The following is a 22,216-nucleotide window of genomic DNA, read 5'->3' as shown; positions in this document are numbered from 1 at the left end:
TGAAGCTTGTGTAATGGCCCACAACCTGTTGACACTTTTATCAGCCATAGATTTTGGGAGGCAGTAGTCGCCATATGCGTCACTGGTTCGCGCATTGCCGAGCATGATTTATTGGCTCCTGCAAAGGAAGTCAATGGCTAAATTAGCACTCTGACTGGAGGCGAAATTACATTTATGAGCTGCTGGACAGAAGAGTAGAGTGCTGCTGGACAGAAGTGGATATATCCTAGGTCTGTCTTAAGTAATAACTCTTGTTCTCTGCATTTAAATGATTTTATGTGTATGAATTGATTATCTAACCGGAGCCAGCTCTGGATTCTACCACTGTATTTATGATTGTCTTTCATGACATTAAAAATTCAATGGTGCAGAAATGGGCCAAAACGTGTCAACAAAGTAATTGTTCCCGTCCACACTGCCATTGATGTGTAAACTCGTTCTGATCTCTTGCTTGGAGGTTGTGTTTTGTATTATTACAGTCTAGCAACAGATTAACTACCTGATTCAACAGGATCTTTGACTCCTCATCTAATTAAAGGCTTGATATTTACTTATCAAGAGTCATGCCTGCAATCAACAGCGGCTTTCTAATTAGTAATTTATTTGCTAGTCCAGGTTTTGATTAGACGTGGCCTGAGGACCTCTGTCGTTCAACTTGTTAAATAACTTGTCTCTGTTAATGGTTGTGCATTTATACTAGTAGTTCTGCTTTTTTTAAAATATAAATTTGTACCTAGGTGGTTGCAGTTATTGTTGAATGATTAGAAAATACACCCAGGTTGGCCAGAACTGAGCCTCAGGGTCTGTAAGGTCACACAGGCTAATTCACTGAGTTTTCCCCTGCACATGTGTCCTAATGCACTTCACATTTAATGAGGCTGTCCAGTCATGTGATATCTCCCAGCAGAGATGTCTGATGGAGGTCCAGTGGAAGATTAATAACGCTGAAATAGTAATGAATCATGTCAGCAACAAAACAGACAATCAATCCAAGAATCAGCCAATAATGGGTGGAAGGTTTAGTGCTCCAAATAAAATGGAACACAGTGGTGATTGTTTCTAAATTTGGGGTACTGCGAAAGTAGACGGTCTTGTCTTCAGCTCTGCACTCCAAAACACTGTGTCCTAATTCAGGGACTGCGCCATCAAATGTGTTTACAACAAATCATTGAAATTTTTTCGGCCAGTTATTTTTGCAAGCTTTGAAGGGGAACATTATGTAAATGCATATCTATCAGTTAGATGTAGGGCAGGGTGATATGGCAAAAAATAATTCATCATGATATATAATGATGTACTTTTTTATGTCCCTTGATATCATATTTTAATAATATGAATCAGGTCACTGTTCCAGTGAGCTTACAGATTCCTTTAACCTTAAAATCCACTTGTAGTATTATTAATGATACATAAATAAACATAATTCTTCAATCTTGTCAGTCTAAACCCTGAATTTGGAAATATTCAAAGCCAGGAAAAGTCTGTCTCTGGTCAGTTATGTTCTATTATTTTAATCCTTCAAGTGTGGCTCTCCTGTGTTAGTAGGTGTTGCAGGGGATGGTTCTAATTGCTAGTGTTTGAGACTCTGCGCTAGGACTCTTTGCGCTTTTGAGCTCCTTACATATTAGGTTTTTGTAACTATTGAACCACCTTTTTTTTGTGCTGGAATATTCTCTTAGAGAGAACATTTGTCTCATCTGTCTAACTATCAAACTTTAGCTACTGAACAAATGGCCTGTAGTCAGGGGCCAGACATTGTAAACATTTTGGTCTTGGCAAAAAAAAGGGCCAACTCCCTCAGGTAGATTTTTTTTTAGATCCCATCTTTGGGAGTCATATGTACTATTTGTAAAGCTGTTTGGGGTTATAGAATGGCTAAAACTCTGAACATCATCTGTGTAAAAATTGTTAGATAAAGAGGAAAATCATCCAATAGAGCCTAATTTGTGTCAAGGTGTACGGCAACTGTCTTCATCATTTTTGAAACTATAACACAACAAACACTGACGATGACTAATTTTCACTTCTGCCATCGAAAAACAGGCATCACATGATGTTACTATTTGTAAGTTACATAACAAGGGCAGAGTAAGAATTTTGGATAAATAACATCTCGAAACCTTTTTTGTTATACTATGCTGGAGTAGAGATCACAGAATGAATGATTATCTGACTAATCTGCTATATTTGAATCCGTGCCATAATAATCTGGATTGCTCTAACTGCTAATAATGGATCCCCAACAATAGCAATTGCATGTGGTCTGAAGTCTGAATTGAGTATAAGGCCAACTGAACAATATTTACTCAATTACATCAGACGTCTTTTGGGAATGGCACAGATTCTGGGCTTTTGAGAAAGGTAACTATCCTCGCTGTGCCTTTTCTGGAAAATCATGTGACTGATAATAATAAGATAATAATAAGAAATAACTTTGTTTTAGTGATGTGATTGGTCATAACTACATTGTCAAGCAATGTGATGGTATATTGGAGTTCTAAGGTTATTATTGAGGACATTTTCTATCCTTATCAGTGTTTGTTTAGTTTGTATCACCCAGCACAAGTCAAATATATTTGCAGTGAAAATACGAGCTGTAATTATTCCCCATCAGTGCAATGCAGAGGTAACATATTACTCCTTGCTTAAAAAAATATGTTAACACATATAATTTAGAACATCTAGATATTGGGTTAAACACAAAGCACCTACACCTTTAATAAAGCTTTTAAAGAGAGTGCAAACATGTAAAAACATTTTCCTGTTGCCTTGTATGGTTGTGCTATATTATACAAACACACATTTTAATTTTCACTCGTAGAGTAGAAGTATATCCCTTTTGATGTGTCTCAGCTTGTGACTGCTGTTCCTATTTGTCCGTGTTTTAAATGGCTCAACGTGAAATATATTTTTAAAATGTTATTTCTATTATTTTAAACTGATGTAAGCTACCTGTAGTGTGGGCACAGATGATGTGGCCACTCCGGAGCTCTATTAGTTGTCTGATGTTGTTGTAAAAACTCACATATCAAAGCGTTTAGTGCCAGACCTCTATCATGTCTGACAGATGCTGCTAATTGGCATTAAACAGAAAATGACCCACCTTTGTAGCTGGGTTGTTATTGTGATTTATCACTTCAAAGTTAAAGTCCCTTTCATAGCATTTTACATAAATTTGTTATTTTGTCTCCCCTACCACATTGCGGTACTTGTGCACACAGGTTTTTATTAAAATATCCATGCTTATCCAGACTATGTGTTTATGTAATGTGAGGAAGGTTGACATATATACTCCATACAAACACAATATGAATTATTTATTTGCTGTATGTGCATCCTGTGTTCCCCAAAGACTTGCATTAATCTCATTTGAGACAAGACAGAGTTGGAATTCAGAGGCTGTGCTCACAGCTCACTGATGTACATCTACAAATATGAAATACAAAACTACCATCAGCACCACCAGTACGTAAAGTGTTGCCAATGCACAATGGAAATGGATTGTTCTGTTATGTTTGGCTGTGACACTTCCCCCGAGGAAAAAAAGCAAGAAAAAAATGAAGGCCTGTGATTCTTAACATGTTTTATTCATTGGTGAAAATGAAGTTGTTTAAATGATGATGTTACCATGGTGCCCTGGTTTTGAAATTCAGTGGTATTGTAAAATATATTTATAAAGTCTGAAAACTACAACCCAGCTGAGCAATTGGCATGAAAGTCTTAATCCTCTAGGTATCAATTATGGCTGAAAAAGTGGCTCGGTCTTCCCCTTATTTCCCACTCTCCCGGTAAGAAAGAGGCAGCGCTCTTCCCTCCTTTAACAGCCTTGTAAGGATTTCCCTCCAAAACTTTAATCTCTGAAGATGAATTTCTTGAGCGATGCTCGGGTACACTCAAGGCTGAGAGAGAATATCGAATACTGTAATGTCAGAGTGAGATGTGGGGAGATTTCTGATTCTGAAACGTAGGCTGAGGACCACCAGGTTACTGCTATATAAGGCACAGATTTGTTTAAACGGCCTTGGTAGATATTCTATAAAAGTGTAGTGGTGTAGATATGTATCATAACTTATTCTTTAACATGGTTCTTGGGCAAGGGCTCCAACTATTGATCATTTTCAGCAATACCGTTATTATTTTGTTGATTATCCAATGATTATTTTTAGGGGCATTTAGGGAAATATTCTCAGTATTGACCACATCACAAGGTTTACAATAATTTTGGGGTAGAACCCCACGGTGGCACCCTCTTTAAAAATATCAAAATAAAGTGAAAAATGCCAAACAACTAACTAATGGATTAAACAACCAAATGTTTCAGCACTTACATGGATGCCGTAGTGGCCCCATTTCCCTTGCAGCTATTCTACAGAAGTACAGTGTCCATTATAAATTTTACAACCATGAATCACATTTTGAAAACTGTGAATCAAAAACAACTCTGAGAAGTGATTTTGGCAATGTTCCATTCTCTGTATTCACACACCCTGTGTCTGGTTTGCCTTGCAGCTTCACTCAAACTCAGATAAAGGCGATGGATCCGTCAGGTACATTCTGAGCGGGGAAGGAGCTGGGACTATATTTATCATCGACGAGGTGACAGGAGATATTCATGCCACTAAGAGTCTGGATCGCGAGAGGAAAACACATTATGTCCTGCATGCACAAGCCTTGGACCGCAACACAGAGGAGGCGTTGGAACCAAAGTCGGAATTCATCATCAAAGTACAAGACATCAATGACAATGCACCCAAATTTCCAGATGGACCCTTTGTAGCTACGGTGCCTGAGATGTCTGAAGTGGGTGAGTATTGCTACGAAATAAACCGGACCTTCAGATAATTGTCCGGTGGTAGCAAGCATTTGTTTGAATGTGTTCAAAGATGAGAAATTGAGTGGGTTTTTTTGTTGCTTTCCAGATATTCTCCATGTTTATAATCCTGTCTATCTCTGGTACACATAGTAAAATATGAGGGCAGCGCTTTGTGTGCATGATTGTGTCCAAGATGGTTTACAAGAAGGTATTAGTATGAGGAGCCGCGATCAAACATATTATTACCCCGTGCAGCATTCTGGTTTGTCCTCTCTGTGATAATGTTCTCCAGAATGTTTGATGTTCTGTAAGCCAGCCGAGTCCTCTTTTTCATCTTTGTTTTCTGGTTGCTGTGATGGTTTCCCGGGTGGGCAGGTCTTTATAAAGCACTCAATAGTGCCTCCACAGCAATCCCCGCCATCGAGACTGTGGAGTCCTCCACATCATAGAGAAAAGAAAAGCCTCTATCCACCTCCTCTGAGACGGCCGCTCCTCGTATACTCAGCATCATGTGGCAAACATCTATTTTTTATTTCTTTATTGTACCGTACTGTTTTTAGCTCGGGTGAACAAAAGCCACCCTTGGCCCAGTCCGGTGGATTCTGCCTCTCAGCACAATAGCAAAAAAGTATGGGTCTCAGATATTTCACAGCAGTTCTGCAAAACATATGTAGGTTGTGGCCAAACGTAAACGGTGGCCAAACTGCTGTCAGAGCGATTTTCCTTCACATATACTATAGGGTGGTGTATTGTGATGTTGACACTTTGTTGAAAACATTCCATTTATATCTGTCTGTCTAAAATAATCCCCTGGACAGCTGGAAAGAAGTAGAAATACTTATTAAAGAAATACTGTAGAGAAAACGAACAGCTTCATCAGTTTCTTGCAGCAAGGAGATGGAAATGTGCAAAACCGATTAAATATGCAAACCCCAATAGACCTGTAGGCACCCTCTTTATAAACAGTCAATATCTCCCTAGTTGCATTCCTGAATATTCATGAATAGACAGTCCTGACACACATACAGCTTTGACACTCAGTATATTTGTTCCTAAGTTAGATGTGTCAAGTACATGTCTTAATCTCTTCCAAGAGAGCTACACTGTATGTCCTGATGATTTGATTTCGCAGCCCGGTCACCAGGGGAAACTGTTGGCATTATACGTTTTTGCAAGCCAAGGATCACCAATTAGTATATTTTTTTATCATATCAGCATTTGAGGGGTGTTGGTGGATGGTTTGTGACCAAGATGAGATGCCTGCCAAGCTGCTGACAACTGTTTGGGACTAACAAACAATAATTTACTGCTTTTTGACATAGGAGTTCTTGAACTCATTCCACTTAAGGAGGTACTACACTTTTTTAGGCAGTACCCCTAATTTGAAACAATTTGATTACTTTTGCTGGATAAACCCTTGCAATGAATTAAACATTAAGATCTTAAGGATATATGACATTATTGGAATGCCATACTTTGAGAACAAGGATGCATCATTTATTGTATGGGTTTATAAACCACAAATATGTTACATTCATATGTTTTATACTTATTTCAACTTTTGAAAAGTGACTTAGAACATCAACTGAGCAAGCAAGTCCAGCAGTCCGAACACCAGAAGCCCCTCTCCTCTGCTGCTGGCAAAGAAGCTTTTTAAGCACCTCCTTCCTTAGCCAGGTGCAGTGCACCTCATTAGTTGATGCAGCACACCTGGGCAGCTCCACAGGGGGAAAAGGGACAACTGCATACACAGTCGCTAACACTTGCTTTATGTACAAAAATTCAAACTATGGAAACATCACTGCCTTCACACTTTTACTGATTTCTGGTACTGCTACATTTTGCCAGTATCTGATGTTTTCAGAAAACGTGCACAAAAAGTGACAAATGAATTCCGTCAGTAGGTATCTGTATCTGTATAGGTATCTTAAATTAAGCATAAATGAGCACTTATAAAAAATTAAGTAGTTTGCTTACAGTGTTTATTTTGGGTCTGACAACATAACAGGGAGTAATTCTTTTCTCTTTGTACATGAGGAAAGCACCTGTGGTTACAGCCATTCCCCTGAAATGCAATAATAATGCCCAGTGATATAATGCCCCCTTTATTGGGCGCTACAGCTATACTATATATATTTTATATTTATGTCATAATTATACAAATGTCAGTTCAAGGTGATCTGCATGAGATATAAAGAAAAATGAATGTGCTCATTGTGATTCGTTTAAACATGCTAAATCCTATATAAAATGTTGGATTTTAGAAACATCAGTTGCTGTCATTTTTATCTCAGAATGACTGTATCATAGGGAAATGAAAATATTTACAGCCCTAATCTATGTATTGGCATCTTTCGTTTAGTTCTAACGAGACTCCTCATTTCAAAGTTTCAATGTTCACTGCAAACTTCATCATCGGTTGCACAAAAAGAATCAATCACCATTGATGACCCGAGGGAGGAAATCAAGGACTGTGAAGGGGAAAATAATTAGCCTTTTTTTCCGCCCCCTCTTTTGCTCATGTCCATTAAAGTAATTCCTCTTCGGTTCGGCGTCTGCAGCGTCAAATCGGCTGTAACAATCAACTGTCCTCACACTCCACAGCACTAATCCCCCAGCATTCGTCAATACTGGTGCTCCCAAGTGCAGGAAGGGGCTGTCTGGGAGTGTGGCAGCTAATTGGTAGTGATGTTCTTTTTTCCTGTCTAAATTGATTAGCTGGGCATGTGCCAGGTGGTCTGACATTAGTTTCATACCTCCCATTCAATGGTACAATACAATATTTTTTAGAGTGGCAGATGAAAGGAGTATCTATTTCCTAGTACAGTAAATCTCTCGGTTGAGATGTCTGTAAATGGACATACAACAGATGGTATCTCTGCTTTCCTGTCAACCCTTTTAATTCTGGGAATATCACTGGTTAATAGGTTTCAAAACCCAGAGGCGGAGGTGGTTGCTTGTTCAGATGAGCAGCTATGATTAAATGAGTGTTAATGGAACTAAGGTACGTAAATTGAGCCGAATAGCACACATGGGTAAGTGTCAAACCCAAAATATAGGAGATCTAGGGTTGCATACAAAAGACTAAACTCATACTTTTGATTTATTTTCCCTGTTTTGCCTCTCTCAGGTGTTTTTTTCCAGTAGAAGTTGCCATCCATCATAAAACACCGATCAATTTTTGTTTCAAATCAGTTTCCATATCTGATGGCAGGCCTCTAACCCACACTCGCTGTGTATTGACATCTTTTATCACATTAAGATGACATCTTATTTCTACCCATTAAGTCTCTTGCTAAATAATTGTTGCTTTGTTACAGTACACGTGGTGGAAATAGATTTCTTTTTTCATTTCATGAAAGTGGGGTTGGAGCAAATGGCACAATAACCTTGACTCAGGCTGAGGGAGGATGAAGAGAACCTGGTGGTTGTAATCCACCTTCAGAGACCAACCTTGATCTTTTAAAAGTACATTATGTCTGGTGGTTGTGGCAATGAGTCCAATGAGGTCAGGAGAGATAGATGAATTGAAACCTAAAGGAGGTGATGACAGTGGATGTAAAAATGAGAAACAGTATGTGACTAGGTTCATAATGGAAAGGATCTTATCGATATGTTGGACTAATTTAGATATCACAATGTGTCCTGTAAGAAATTCAAAGGAATTTAAAATTAATTTTCTAGCACCGTCATCTCCTGTTGTTTTACTGCTGGTTATGTGGGTTGTAATGTGAGATTCTCTGTGTTTTGTTTTGGTAGTCAGATCAGCCAGATATGCATTTCAACGTATGTGAGCTCCTCTCCTCATGTCCGAGTGGCTCAAGCCTATCTCACGAATAAATGTCACAATAACTATAAATATGTGGTGCTTCTCTGCTAATTTGGCATTCTAACAATGTTATATATCCTGAAAGACTTGATGTCAAATTCATTACAAGGGTTTATCCACCAAAAATAATGAGTTTGTTTTATTTAGGGTTACCAACTTAAAAAACGGTTGGTTTTAAAGGGAAAACAACATCAACTCTTTAGGTGGGGTGAGTCCAAGAACTTCTACATCAGTTAAGTTTTGGATAAATGTTTTGCTTGCTGCACTAATAGAGATTTGTAAGACAGCAAAAGTTGTGTTAGTTGGTGAGCCTTTGTCTCATAGTGGTTGTTAAGAGTTTGTACTCTCCAGAAAGCTTTGAACATGGAGAAAAAAAAATGTACCATGGCTTTTAAACCTGACCTTTGACACCAGATTCCGAAAAGGGTTTTACTGCATTTCTAAAACAGATTTTTAAAGTCAATCTTTTACAAACAAATGCACACTGACTCTTGACAGTTCACTCTTTATTGTGTAGAATCAGAGCATTTAAGGTTGCACTCATCACTCTAATAGTTCCAAATACATTGTACTTGAACTCTTAAGTTGGAGTGCATTTTGAGCAATTGAAAGCACATTTTGTAGTCTTTTAGGGGTGCATAATGACTGCATAATCAGTCAGAATATGCAACGGTATGAGTCTCTTTCTACAGTTTGAAAAATCAAAACGTTAAGAATATATATTGATAAATTTATACAGAACATCTTGCAGTCAGATTCTTCACCATGCTGTACAAAAATGTTAATCATACAAGGTCACAGATGAGCATTTTCTTTACTTAAGCCATTAACGCAGAACAATTCAAGGTTCATCAATTAAATTATGTACTCACTAATAAGTTTTCCTAGACAGATGATTTGGAACCGACTCAGCTTCCAAAGCAATCCCAGAATTGATTAAGTCCAAATAATTCCCAGTGCAATTTTCACTGCAAGGTTGACAGACATTCGGAGTGCTGAAGCATACTGTGGAGTACATGGTTCATTATGGGTGGCATTTCACTCTGCTCTTTCAGGTTTTCAAGAAAAATAAGTCATATCTGGTGAGACACCGTGGAGTTTGACATGTTTAATTCAGTTTTAGTCCCAGAGGAAAACAGCAAAGCAAGTGTCCAGAAGATTTACAGGCTAAGGGATGTATAATAAAGCTCACGTCTCCAAACACAATCACACAATCATACTATGGATTCTTATACTCATGCATTATATAAGCTTGTAGGGCAATTACAATGCACTCATCATGCAATTATAATGGGTTAATGAAGCCTGTAATGCTGTTTGAGCAACACTTCAAGTGTTAAATTGAACCACAATGACTTTTGTAACAATTTTTTAAATAACAGCGTAAATAATGAGCCATCCCACTAAGTTTTCAAATCATTTAACTTTGTTTGTGTCATCTTATTTAATGAAAAATGCTTGGAAACTAGTATAGGGCTCAACAATTTCATTTTAATGTGACATTACTCACACACACTGCAGCCACTGTCTGTGAATAAGTGAATGTATTCTTTATGATTACTGTCCATAACATTGTTAATTTCTGTGGCAACTTATTTGGTTGTAGCCTATTAGCTTGTTTGCTAACTGCAATATCTGCTTCCTCATAGCTTCCATTTTCTGCCAGCCATCAGGAATAATGGACAGGGGCACAAAATTTCCCAAATTGGGCCCTTCACCCACACCCTATCCAGCACCACCACCCACCCACCTTTAGCTCTAATGCCAACACAGGCAATTTCAAATAAGCTCTTGGCCATTAGTCTAGTGGTGACAGAGATGGAGTCTCTTAAAACCATTTCCAAATTTAGTGTCATAGACCTATCCTGTTTTAGAAACATCTACACAATATGATCACAAAACACAAAAGATCAAGTCAGATATTTAAAAACATAATGTGAACTGGTAGGATTTAATTTACCCTTCATCCACTCATTCAATCACTATTCCCAAACCCAGTGGTTAAAATATTAATTAATAATTAATATCAATAAAGATATTTATCATGGAAATACATGTAACTTGTGCTGTCAGTGACACAAATCAGTGAATTGTTGCTACTGGATCCCATTAAAGGGTCAAACATATACTTTTGAACAGCAAGTAGCTCATTTTGACATTTTTTAAGGGTGTTTAGAGATATGTTTTGTGCAGCGTGCAAGGCATATAATGTAAAACATTGCACTAGTCTTTGCCCAAGCATGCTAAATCGGCATGTTTGTGAGTTTACTAGCTGTTTCTTTGGGTTAAATGAGGTGATTCTTTAAAGGCTAGACCTCCTTTTAAGTGAGAATGTGTCCAGCATTTTAAGTACTTCTCACTTTCTAGCCTAGCTATCATATATTCAGATTTTGTGCACAGCAATTCTCCTCGGATCTTAAGACACTAGACATGGTTGCTTGGTGATTTTCAACATATTACTGTTACACATCACATCAACACACTGCTATTAACAGAGGGAAACCTGCAAGGACGACATGAGATACCAGAACATAATCTTGCTATGTTCTTTTTTAGGCACTTCAGTGTTGCAAGTCACGGCGTCTGATGCTGACGATCCCACCTACGGAAACAGTGCCAGAATAGTCTACAGTATTCTACAAGGACAGCCATATTTCTCCGTCGACCCCAAAACAGGTGTGGTATTACTGCATGCTTGGCAAAAAATGCTTCAACAAAGTAAGCACCCGTGCTCTTGAAAGCATGGTAACTATTAATGGGAGTAATAACTTTGTTATAATGTCTATTGTTGATCTCCTAAAGTGATGTGTATATCGTGCTGTAAAATTTGTGCACCATACGCTTCTTTCAGAGAACATCCTGTTCTGTTATTGCAGCACGTCTGACATCATAAAAGCTAAAGCAGCCACAGTAGAGTTATGGACTACTCATACGACTGCTATATCATTGAGCACGCAATCCGCTCTTTGTTGGCCATAACTAACTCCTCAGGGGTCAAAGAAGACATTTGTAGAGATGCCTTCAAAAAGCCATTGTTTCCTGCCTTTTGAAAGGAGGAAAAAAAAGGCCACAACAGGCAGCGTGCTCAGTGTTTTCAAATTCCATCTTTTGTCTGAGAGGCCCCTGCTGGAATCTATTAAATGTTTATAAACCTTCTAAAGTGCAAGACATATAACTTTTATACGATGTGAAAAATGTGTTGTTGTGTGTGTGGGCACGTCTGTTTATTCCGGATCTCTCTTTGTCTCACAAAAGCGTACGAACATGTGCGCGTCTGAAGTCTTGCATGCTCTGCTGCCGCTGCTGCTGTCAGTTAACATGAACAACATTTCACTTGTATGAATTGATTCATTGCTGTCTAGAACAACTATTGGCCCCTTTGAGACTATACCACCCATGTAAAACATGAATTCTTTGCTGAATGAGCAACACAAATGAATTGCTGAATATTTTGATTTTACCTCGAGGGAAAAGGCGGTGGGGATTGATGGAGCAATTTCACAGCGGTGTGGTGAGGTAGAAGCAATGCCAATTTTTGAATGAAAAGCGGGCTTTCTCATGCAACGCCACATATTTTGCTCCATCAACTATACTGTTTTAGTTGAAATCTATTTAAAATCATGTGTTGAATGTAAAAGGATAATCCCACAGTCATTTTCTTTCAATTTTCTATATGCAGTGTGCTTTTGGACACATCAGATGGCTTGTTGTGCTTGAGCTGACTCGGCATCTTGTTTGCATTGTAATTCAGACTGGGGCGTGCAGAGTAGTAGGGAGGTGATCGAAGGCCTAGCCAGCTGCACTCTCTACGCAGCACTGTTCCACCCACATGTACTAATTTATACAAATCAGCTGTTGTTTTCGCCACTGGCGAACTAGCCTCCTCCCTCAAATTAGGACAAGGAACTCCAGCGGTCAGTGGAAAATGTGCACATGGAGGAGGCTGCACTTGCATGTGATCTTTAATATGCTAAGCCCTATTCTTAAAGCAGTAGTGTTGGCGTGCTGCCACATCTGAGAACCACACTGGAGAGCTGAAGCTGCTCCTGTATCTGTCTCACAGTGCATTAGCTTGCTTACACCTCCTTATATCCACATGTACCTGGCTCCCACCGCGCTTAAACAGTTGAGACACAGCAGGATTAGACACACACATGCAAACACACACACGCATGGAGAAATCCACCTCTTCCCATTTGACCTTGGTCCGGTGGCCTGATACAACAGTGACGGATTTTACAAGACCCATGAGGTAGACGGAAAGATCGCTTAAGGACAGAGGGTAATGATAGCATTTGGCCTGCACATATGGTGCCAAAGGAATCCCCAAAGGAGTCTCAGACTTGACCCAAATCCTCAGCAAGCAACAAAGTGAACAGTTTTACCTGTTTCTACCTGGCTTAGTGGTTTGATAGCATCATTTCAAACCCAGCAGCAACTGAAATAACAGGTCTGTCTGACTGTTTGGAAATTGTGTTAAATGGTAAATTGACCACAGTTAAAGTATATCTCACCTTTTCAACCTTAGAAAAGGAGAAAGGGCTTATCAGAATCTGGGTTATTGCTCGGTGGGTTTTTACATACAAGGAATTTGCTTTGGTGTAAAATTCATGAAGTAAAAGTAACACTAAACACAGGGAGAACAACATTTCAAAATAAAATAGGAATTAGACACAAAGACATGAACATAAATGTGACAGAATATCACATATATATGAACATTTGTAAGAGGATACATCAATACAACATATTAGAATTAAAATGAAAGAGCCGGCCAGTTTTCAGAAGTGATCGTCTGTGCAGAAATGTGCCAAATAGTCCCCTTGAATGTGCATATGATCACAGTGTGATGTATAAAATATATACACGATGTACATAGGTATAGTTGAAAAGATGTGCTTTAATGTGATGCATATAGAACATGTTTATGTTGGTAATAAACGTGTTTCAGCTCCTGAAACCAAACATATCATTATGCATTTGTGAAAGCTATAGAATTAAATATGTATTAAAATCCGTGATCAAACATCTGTGGGTATTGCCTCAATATGTGATAACTTCATACTTGAAATGCTGCATAGCCACTCTATCGCAAATTTAGGGTTGCATCTGTTAATTCTGAAAAGATAATGCATGCAATTGACTTAAAGAGTAAACTGACATGATATAAGCACATTAAAAAGTTATCTTTCAAAAGCAAAATCAACCTTTAAGAGCTCATGATACATACACCTTATCCTACTGATCCTGTAGATCTTTATCAGTGAGTCTAAAATTAATTTAGGTGTTCTAGATTGCGGAGACTTCGAATATGATAACCAAGACAAGATCTCCAAAATAAAATTATTATGCGAAGTATGTGGTTGCACATTGTGATAACTGCATTATTATTTGCAGGTTTACTTGTCACACCAGACAACAGAACCACCATAACCACACTACATTTTTTTTTTTTTTTTGCTTGATTAATCCCAGAGGCGAAATTCTATTTTTTACTGAACCAGAGGCAAATTTCATTGGACATTTTACATTTCAAAGTCACATAACTAAGACAGACTTGCTAATAGCTAAATACGAAACAACACTGAGCTCATACTTCTCAACTGACTAATTAACTCGGAGAAGAACATTAAGGCAGCTGCTTGTCTCCGCTGGAAATAAGATTCAATCATGTATGTAAAATTGTAATTGATGCATCTATGGTGGTGTCATGCAGCATGCAAACAAGGAGAGATAGGAATTTAGGATTAGATTTCCTTGGCTGCAGAAATAAATGAGCATGACACAGACTTTGTAAATACAGAAATATAGCTGATACAACTGATAATGATGGAGGGCCTGAGGGGGAAAATGTGGGCAGAAGAAAACAAATGTATCAGCTTTGAGCGTCGTTACAATAATTTGACATTTCAGAATACTTTGTATGGCTTTAGACAGAGTCTGTTCCAGAACAAAATTACTTTGGGTGCATCGAAAGTTAGTGGGGGTGCACTGGTAACTACATTGCTACAGCAATGAAATAATAGTGTAGGTGTTACAGATCCAGAGTGGGGTCCCATATGAACAAGATGTTGGAAAGAATTGAAAGTGAATCCAGCATGTTGTTCCTTTTCAGCAACAGTTTGCTTTATTTTCAATGGATCATCAAAAGCATCATATGTCCAGTTACAGTTAGTAAACACTTCAGCATATATCCAGTGCCCTTTCTCTCACAAAAAGGCTTCTATTTCTGATCACAGTTTCACTCACTAAGAGCACTACCTTGTCATTACAGCACATTATACAAGCATCCTCTCTTTTATGTGAGATTTGTTTGCAATTTTCCTAGTGTTGACAGACATTTCTAGCATCACCTATGTATGCATAAGCACCATAAGTGATAACACACAGTGTCAACACCGTATGAAGTTTGTATGAAAAGCCATAACAAACTATCATGTCAGGTCATCTAAAAAATCAGCCTTTGTTTTTCTTGGCCAAGGCAAGGTCAGGATTATATTAAAACATTAGCTCCACAAAACTGATACAACCTGAACTTTTTAGTCACTCTATTTTGCAAGGAAAATTGGCCTTTTATTGTCATTTAGCAACAAAAATAAGGGAACAAAACAACAATATGCTTTGTGGAATCATTAGGAAGTTTTGTCTTTTTCTTTTCTCCCCTCCGATTATGCGTCCCCACTAAACTGGAAAAAAATTTAACTAAATACAAAGTTTGCTTTAAGTCAGGTTGGCTCCAGTTCCCAGCATGACACCTGCCACAATGTAAGGCTATAATAACTGGGATGCTACTAATGCATATATGTTATGTGGTTACTGTTTATCAAATCATCATTTTTTATATTTTTGGATAATATGTATTATTATTAGAATTTTATTTCTAAGTCAGATTTCAACTGACGGTTCGGCATGGTAAACTGAGGGCGCATTTGCAATTATGATATTGTCGCAATTTGAGGTGTAATTCCACCAAGAGGTTTACATTTTTAACATGAGCACTCCATGTGATAGAAGGGGAATATGGCCAGCTATCTTTTTGATTCCATTGATGAAAAGGTCATTTCTTCACAAAAACAGTGAGTAAAGAGCAAATGCCAGGCGCTTGCTCAGGCAGATAGTGTTGCATTTAAATGAAGTAGCTGTGTATTACACAGCTCATTATTTTGTGACTATTTACTAGATTCCAATAAGAAGCTTTGACCAGTGTTAAATTAGTATTAATGAATGAATGGTTAAATTGTTTCTATCAAATCAATTGTCATAAATAAAACATATGTATGTCACATAAAAAAACACAAACTTAAATACAGATTTTGTATTATGCTCAAATGTCACACAAAATACTAGCTCATTGTTCAAAGCCTCTGGCAGATTTGTGCTAATTCAAAATTAGATGGTGCCCATAGCATTTAATAAATCACAGTGGAATGTAATTTAGAAGTGTGTGATTATTCACTTGTTGGGTGGTGAAGCACAGCGACTACAGGTTTCTCTTCCAGTCGCATGCTATGGCATCGAAGGCCACTGATTATCAAACATTGAAAAGAGTGGAGAGCTTAATCAGTAAAATCACCAGGTGCAGTGTGAGGCTGGAGCAAAAGACACCCAGACTCCTATTTCAGTACCATTTCCCTCACTCAGTCTTTCAGCTAACTTTGCACAAAAATGAATACTTAGATTCCACAAAATGTCAAACTATTCTTTTCGTGCCCAGTCAACCGGATAAAATGTTGGTATTTTATGCTTCTGCTCATTCTGTATGTTTGTATGTCTGTATGCTTGGAGATGGAGAAGTTGGTGGACTGCATGATACCATATGTAGATGGCTGCCAAGCAGTAGACAGCAGCAGGATAACAAAAAAATTGGGTATTAACAAAAAGTTGGTACATTTCCATCCATATTCATAGTGACAAAAGTGGGTATTTTTATCGAGAGGTTTAGCTGTGTTTGTGGCAACCAAGTTGTCCGAACCCAAAGTAATCAATTGACTTAACCACAAGTTAATGCAAATGCAGCATTCTTGGTTTGCAACAATTCACAATGCCAGCATTTATTCTGACAGTTTAGCTTGTATACATTTTCGGTATGTGTTGCATTTCACAAAGAAACTGGATGGTGCCAGAGGTGTGCTACTGTCAAGAGTTCCCACACAAGCTACTAATCCTGGCAAGGTGTCCTCTGAGAAGGACCCTGGACCCCCTACCTGCTGCTTATGTTGTGACCGGTCGGGGGATTTCAGTGAACAACAAGAGCGGACGCACAAGGACAACAGCGCATTAGACAGACTGACTGAACCTCTATCTGCTCACTGAAAGTAAATCACACAGGATAAGAGTTACAAATGGTGCCTGGATGTACATTTGACAGGTTCACTCTGGGAGAGCGCTGTCATTTTCTGTCAGACTGCTCTTGCGACATTCGCTTGCCTCATCTCCAGACTAGTTAGATTTGCTAAGTGACGTGCTAACTGTGTTATGGGCATTCTCTGCAATGTATTTACTTGATTACATGGTTTACAAATCTCAAAACTGCAAGGCAGCAGTTTTAATAAGAGCTTTCCGTATCTCAGCAAAAGCACATCGAAGATGCTGCATTTATCCTTTTTATAGTCGGGTCGTAACTCCTGTCTTCCCCATCACTACTGTGCATCTGTCACTTACCCGCAGAGACGTCAAGGTTGTCCCTCTTGAGTCTCATAGTCAAATGCCCCCCTCCCAACCCCACCTCACATCTGTACTCGCTCACACAGGCATGCAAAGGCACACCACACTGCAGAACCCCGAAGTCCCTTTTGGAATTTTAAATAGGCTAATTTCTCTGCTGATCTGGGACTTGGGAGTGTTCAAGTTTATTGAAGGAGCTGACACAGATCAAGACGTTTTTTGCGGTTCATGGATTAAGCCTTACCTCTGGTTAAATCAAGGAAAAAGCTGTCACTTCAGCAATCAGACGTCGTGTCATCCAACCAATTATTTTCAATCAGATATATGATCAAATAGATAAACAGAGGGAGTCAAAAGAAGAGGCGCACTATTGATTTTGTATGATTTTTATAGCATCTTTTATTGTTGTTATCTACCTTTTTTTTTTAACAGAAATGCTGTAAAGGAGCAGACACACAGGGATAACATCGTATTGGATGAGCCCAAAAACCAAGATTCCTGAGGCTGGAGATTGAAGAGTGCTTTAGTAATCTCCTATAATCCTTTTTGTTCACCCAGGAGATTGTCCTCCTTTAGAAGTTTCCAGCCAGACAAAGAGGTGGATAGTGTGATGGTATCAACTCTAATAGACTGGGGAGGTTGAGGAAAAGGCTAACCACCTCACTGTGTCAAATGGGCCCAGGTTCAAGGAAGTCAGCTCTTTCTCAATTATTTTCTAAATTAACTGACGAGCTCCATAGAGATTTAGGGGAGACTATCTGAGGTATTACAGTTCAGAAATGGTCGGGAAAGGGAGTTCAGGGGTGTGATCCACATGTCAAAGTACTGACATACCTTTCGGATACTTGCACTTTCCAGAGAATACCCTTGTGGCCTTTTCTGTATTGTTAAAGAATTTCATTCAAGGATGAACGCAGTTCAGAGATTCTTTTTATGTAGCTGCATTGTGTCAGCTGTGAACGTGTTCTCACACATTCTCCTATGTGGTCACGAATCTCTCTTCCTGTTGTTTTTCAATGGTCCGAAACAGCAGGGCTTCTCGTTTGTTTGTTTGATGGCAAATGATTGACAGCAGATCATCCTGACTGGTGCAGACAACAATGGAATTCCCAAAGCCAAAAAAGAAAACCCCATACTTTCTGTGTGTGCTCCTGAACCGGCTGCTGTGAAATATTGCTCAGGAGCGATGCACCTTCATGAGTAAAGGGGTAATAAGAGACTTGAAAGGTCAGATCGTCTGTCTTGGTGTTGTTTTAATGGAAAGTATGGCCACTTGCCAAGGTCTGTGTGTCTCAAGGACCCCAGGTTAAGTAATGCTAAGACTCCAGTTAATAACAAAAGGACTTCAAATAGAGTTTGCCTAGCCTGCATCATTACAGGAAAGTCACTGCGAGCACTTTGATTAGTTTAGAAACCATGAAAAGTAGCAGATCCATGCTGAGACCTGACATTTGAAAAGAACAGCAGAAAGTAAATGCTTGTGTTCGGCATCTTGGAAACATTTTATTACATGTATAGAGTTATGGCAATGGAATTTCTCCATGGGAACGTAAAAGACAAACTTTTGCTTTGTTTTGTTTTGTTTTTTTCTAAATGTATGTCAGTTTAGTAAGGGCATCCACTGAAGAGTCTCTTGCAAACATTTGATCAAAAAATTATAATGTTACCATTGTTTTCTCATTTTATAGTATGATTCCCACCTTTCCAACCAAATAATGCTAATAGGACTGGTTTTGCCATGTTATGCTCATGTGTGAAAGGCTGTAGCTACATCTGACTCTTTCAGTTCAGTGTGCTCTGACCAGTAGTCCTGTGTTTTGTTGCATGTGCTTCACACTAAAAAAGCTGAGGGAAGTGGCTGTGAGCTTAACTTTACTGGACATGGTTAAATTAATATTTGTGTGGACAATAAGCCAAACAAGGCTGAGATTTATACCTGATCAGAAGTGTTGTCGGTTCATTTGGGCCAGCTACTTAAACTTTGTATCATCCCGGCAGTCCCATGTGTCTGTCAGACAGTCTAGCATAATGCACAGCAGACTATAGGGCACCGAGGAAATAACAGGACTCCTATCTTTTTAGAAGTTAGTTCTTGCATTTGAAACTTCATTTTCAAAATATTAGAGAACACAGATATTAAGGGTATGTTTATAATGTGCAGAAAGTTTTGAACGTATGCAGAAATCTTGGTTAAACACATAAGACCTATCAAAGCCCAGGGTTTGTAAATGGGTTTAGATGTTTTAATGTCATTGAGGTGAATAGTGTCACATGTGCATCTACATAGGTTGCTTTCTCAAACAAAAGAGTAGGGAATCATGCCTAGATGCGCATTGAGTCAGCAGGAATATGGCATAGTCTTGGAGAGGAGGAAGCAAGCTTGAACCCAAATGCAACAACAAAAGAGGGAGCTGGATGAATTTAAATATATATATATATATATATATATATATATATATATATATATATATATATATATATATATTTAAAACTATAGTCCAAAAAGGCAGGTGGGAGTAGGTAGGAAACAGGAAAGCAGTAACTGAACTCAGTGCCAGAAAAAAAAAAAAGATGAACAAAGGAACTGGGCAGGTATAAGTAGGGAAACACTAATTGGGTTGAGTGAGAGCAGGTGAGCAGACTGCAGGACTAGTGAGGGACAGGTGAATCTAATCAGGGCAAGGCACAACAAAATTAAGGTGGAAAGACACCCACACACACACACACACACACACACTGAACATGAAAGGAAAAATGAAACAAGGAAAAAAAAAACATCAAACCTAAAAACACAAAGTCCACAAGATAACAGACTATAAATGGAAAACCCAGAATCATAACATTATACGCAAACATTAAATAACATTAAATGAGAAAAGATGATCTACAGGGCAATAAATATTTGAAAGCAGCACTGAATGCCTGAGAGCCTCACAGCATTATATTCCTTTACATTTTGATTTTTGAATTGTTACCTGCCGCCTGAATTATGTGTATTCCATTACATAAATAAATACATTTTCACCATAAAATGGTACATAAAATTTCATGGCGGTCATCCCCCCGAAACCACATTCAATATGTGTCGCTACCAATGAAACATTCACCCTTGCAGTTTTATAAGGTACAATAAAAATATTTTTATCTGTATAAAAAAAAATAATAATAACAATAATTTGTAAGTGTCAGCAATTGATGATGAAAGTTGTTCGTATTTTTTTTATTTAAAACTCTTATATTTGGTATATGATCAAGAAATAGTTTCTATGCCTCTGCACCGGTAATACCTGTGAGGCATTTTGCTTTTAGGTTGTTGGTTTGTCCCATGCTAGTAAAGATAATATCTCTAGCATACCTCAATGTATTTTCTTCAAATTTGGCATAAATGTTTTCTTGTACTCAATAATAAGATTAGATTTTGATGGTCAAAGGTCAAGTTTACTTTGGCCGTGCATCCGATTCATTCTTGTTATGGGATATTACAAGAACACATTGGGAGAATTTCTTCAAATTTGTTGGCTCAAACACTCACTTTGAATCAAGGATGAACTGATTAGAATTGGTAGTCAGAGGTCAGTGTTACTGTCACCTTGGGTCTATCTCATTCTTGTGCATGCAGTTCTAGTTATTGTTTTTATTTTACCTATAGCAATACCAAAGATAATCCAGAATATTCATATAATAGACACATATGGACATTTTAGAAAATTTGAGATCACAGAGAATCCCAATTGTCCCAATATGAACACTGGGTTTTATGTGGATTCATCTTGTAGTTCTGGTATTTCCAATGAAGGCACCATGTTAATCTGTCCCATCGACTCAGTCAGAGTACAAACACAACACAGTCTGTCACTGTCTAGTGCATTCTTTCTTTCAAATACTCAGCAAACTATAATTCACCACTATCTCCCAGGTCAGTCAACTCCCATTTAATTACGCTAATCATCCAACTAGAACTGGAGTTACAATACATAACCACTATTATCACTTTTAAATCAAGAGCTAATGATAATATTGAACAATTAAATGAATAAATAAAAAGGGAATGCAGAAGTTGTAAAATATTTTTATTTTGCTCTCAGAGAAGAATCTACCTGGCAGCCAAAGTAAATTTATTTGCTTTGATGTCCCCTGGAAGAAAGCCCTGCAACACATTAGTGTCTGTCTCGCTTGCTGCCCCACTTAACGGTTGTTCTTTTGCAAGCAGAACTAATACACATGAAATGACACCACATGAGCAGTAGACACTATCAGAGTTGGTACATAAAACAGACTGAATCTCTGCAATATGCTTGAAAGTATCTTACACAAAAAATGTACTTTGGCTTTATCTCACTACATCCAACAAGTAGTGTTTTTGTGTAGCCTGAAAGGGGAATTTAAGGACACAAAGTACACTGTGACATTTTACACTGAAAAACTCTTAACCAGTCAACTGTTTCTGTCTTTTTTATGGAAAAAGTCTAGAAGCATCAGCCACTAAAGAAATATGAACAAGAAGAATCAGTAGGTTGGAGTTTATTCACACCACTGTGGTTACAGCAGTAGAGACTATTCACAGCTCATTCACAGAAACTTCATCACCTTGTCAAGTTTATTTTTTTTGTAAAGGTTATATTGTGGAAATTGCAAAATCATCTGACATTAGGTCAGCTCTCAAATGCAATTTTAAGCCAAGCACCAACTTCCTGTCTTTTTTGCTCTTCTATTATTCCAATTTCCTATGATAGTTAGACATTACTTTTACACTCTAGTTTATTATTCTATTTATAATATAATTCCCCTTGTTGTTGATTTACTGCTGAGGAGTTAAGGTGCCCAGGTAGTCTCTGGGACCTCAGCCAGAGTTCAGTGTGACAGATGATGTGTAACCTAAGATCCCCTGGATCTTAATACTGTTGGCTGCC

At 38.2% G+C, this 22,216-nt stretch overlaps 1 protein-coding gene across 4 annotated transcripts in view; it reads left to right on the top strand.

Annotated features, from left to right (window-relative positions):
* Window positions 1–22,216, top strand: part of LOC121960541 (cadherin-18) — a 194,066-nt gene that overhangs the window by 130,447 nt on the left and 41,403 nt on the right. For all 4 annotated transcript variants that reach the window (XM_088071973.1, XM_088071972.1, XM_088071974.1 and 1 more), the window contains exons 3-4: window positions 4,510–4,804; window positions 11,199–11,318. In XM_088071973.1, coding sequence (XP_087928099.1) covers window positions 4,510–4,804; window positions 11,199–11,318 — 415 coding nt within the window. The remainder of the gene's footprint in view (window positions 1–4,509; window positions 4,805–11,198; window positions 11,319–22,216) is intronic.

Source organism: Plectropomus leopardus, chromosome 21 (assembly GCF_026936395.1).
Source record: "Plectropomus leopardus strain MGB_pleo_1.0 chromosome 21, ASM2693639v1, whole genome shotgun sequence".
Taxonomy (NCBI): Eukaryota; Metazoa; Chordata; class Actinopteri; order Perciformes; family Serranidae; genus Plectropomus; species Plectropomus leopardus.
This window is presented reverse-complemented; position numbering and strand designations above follow the sequence as displayed.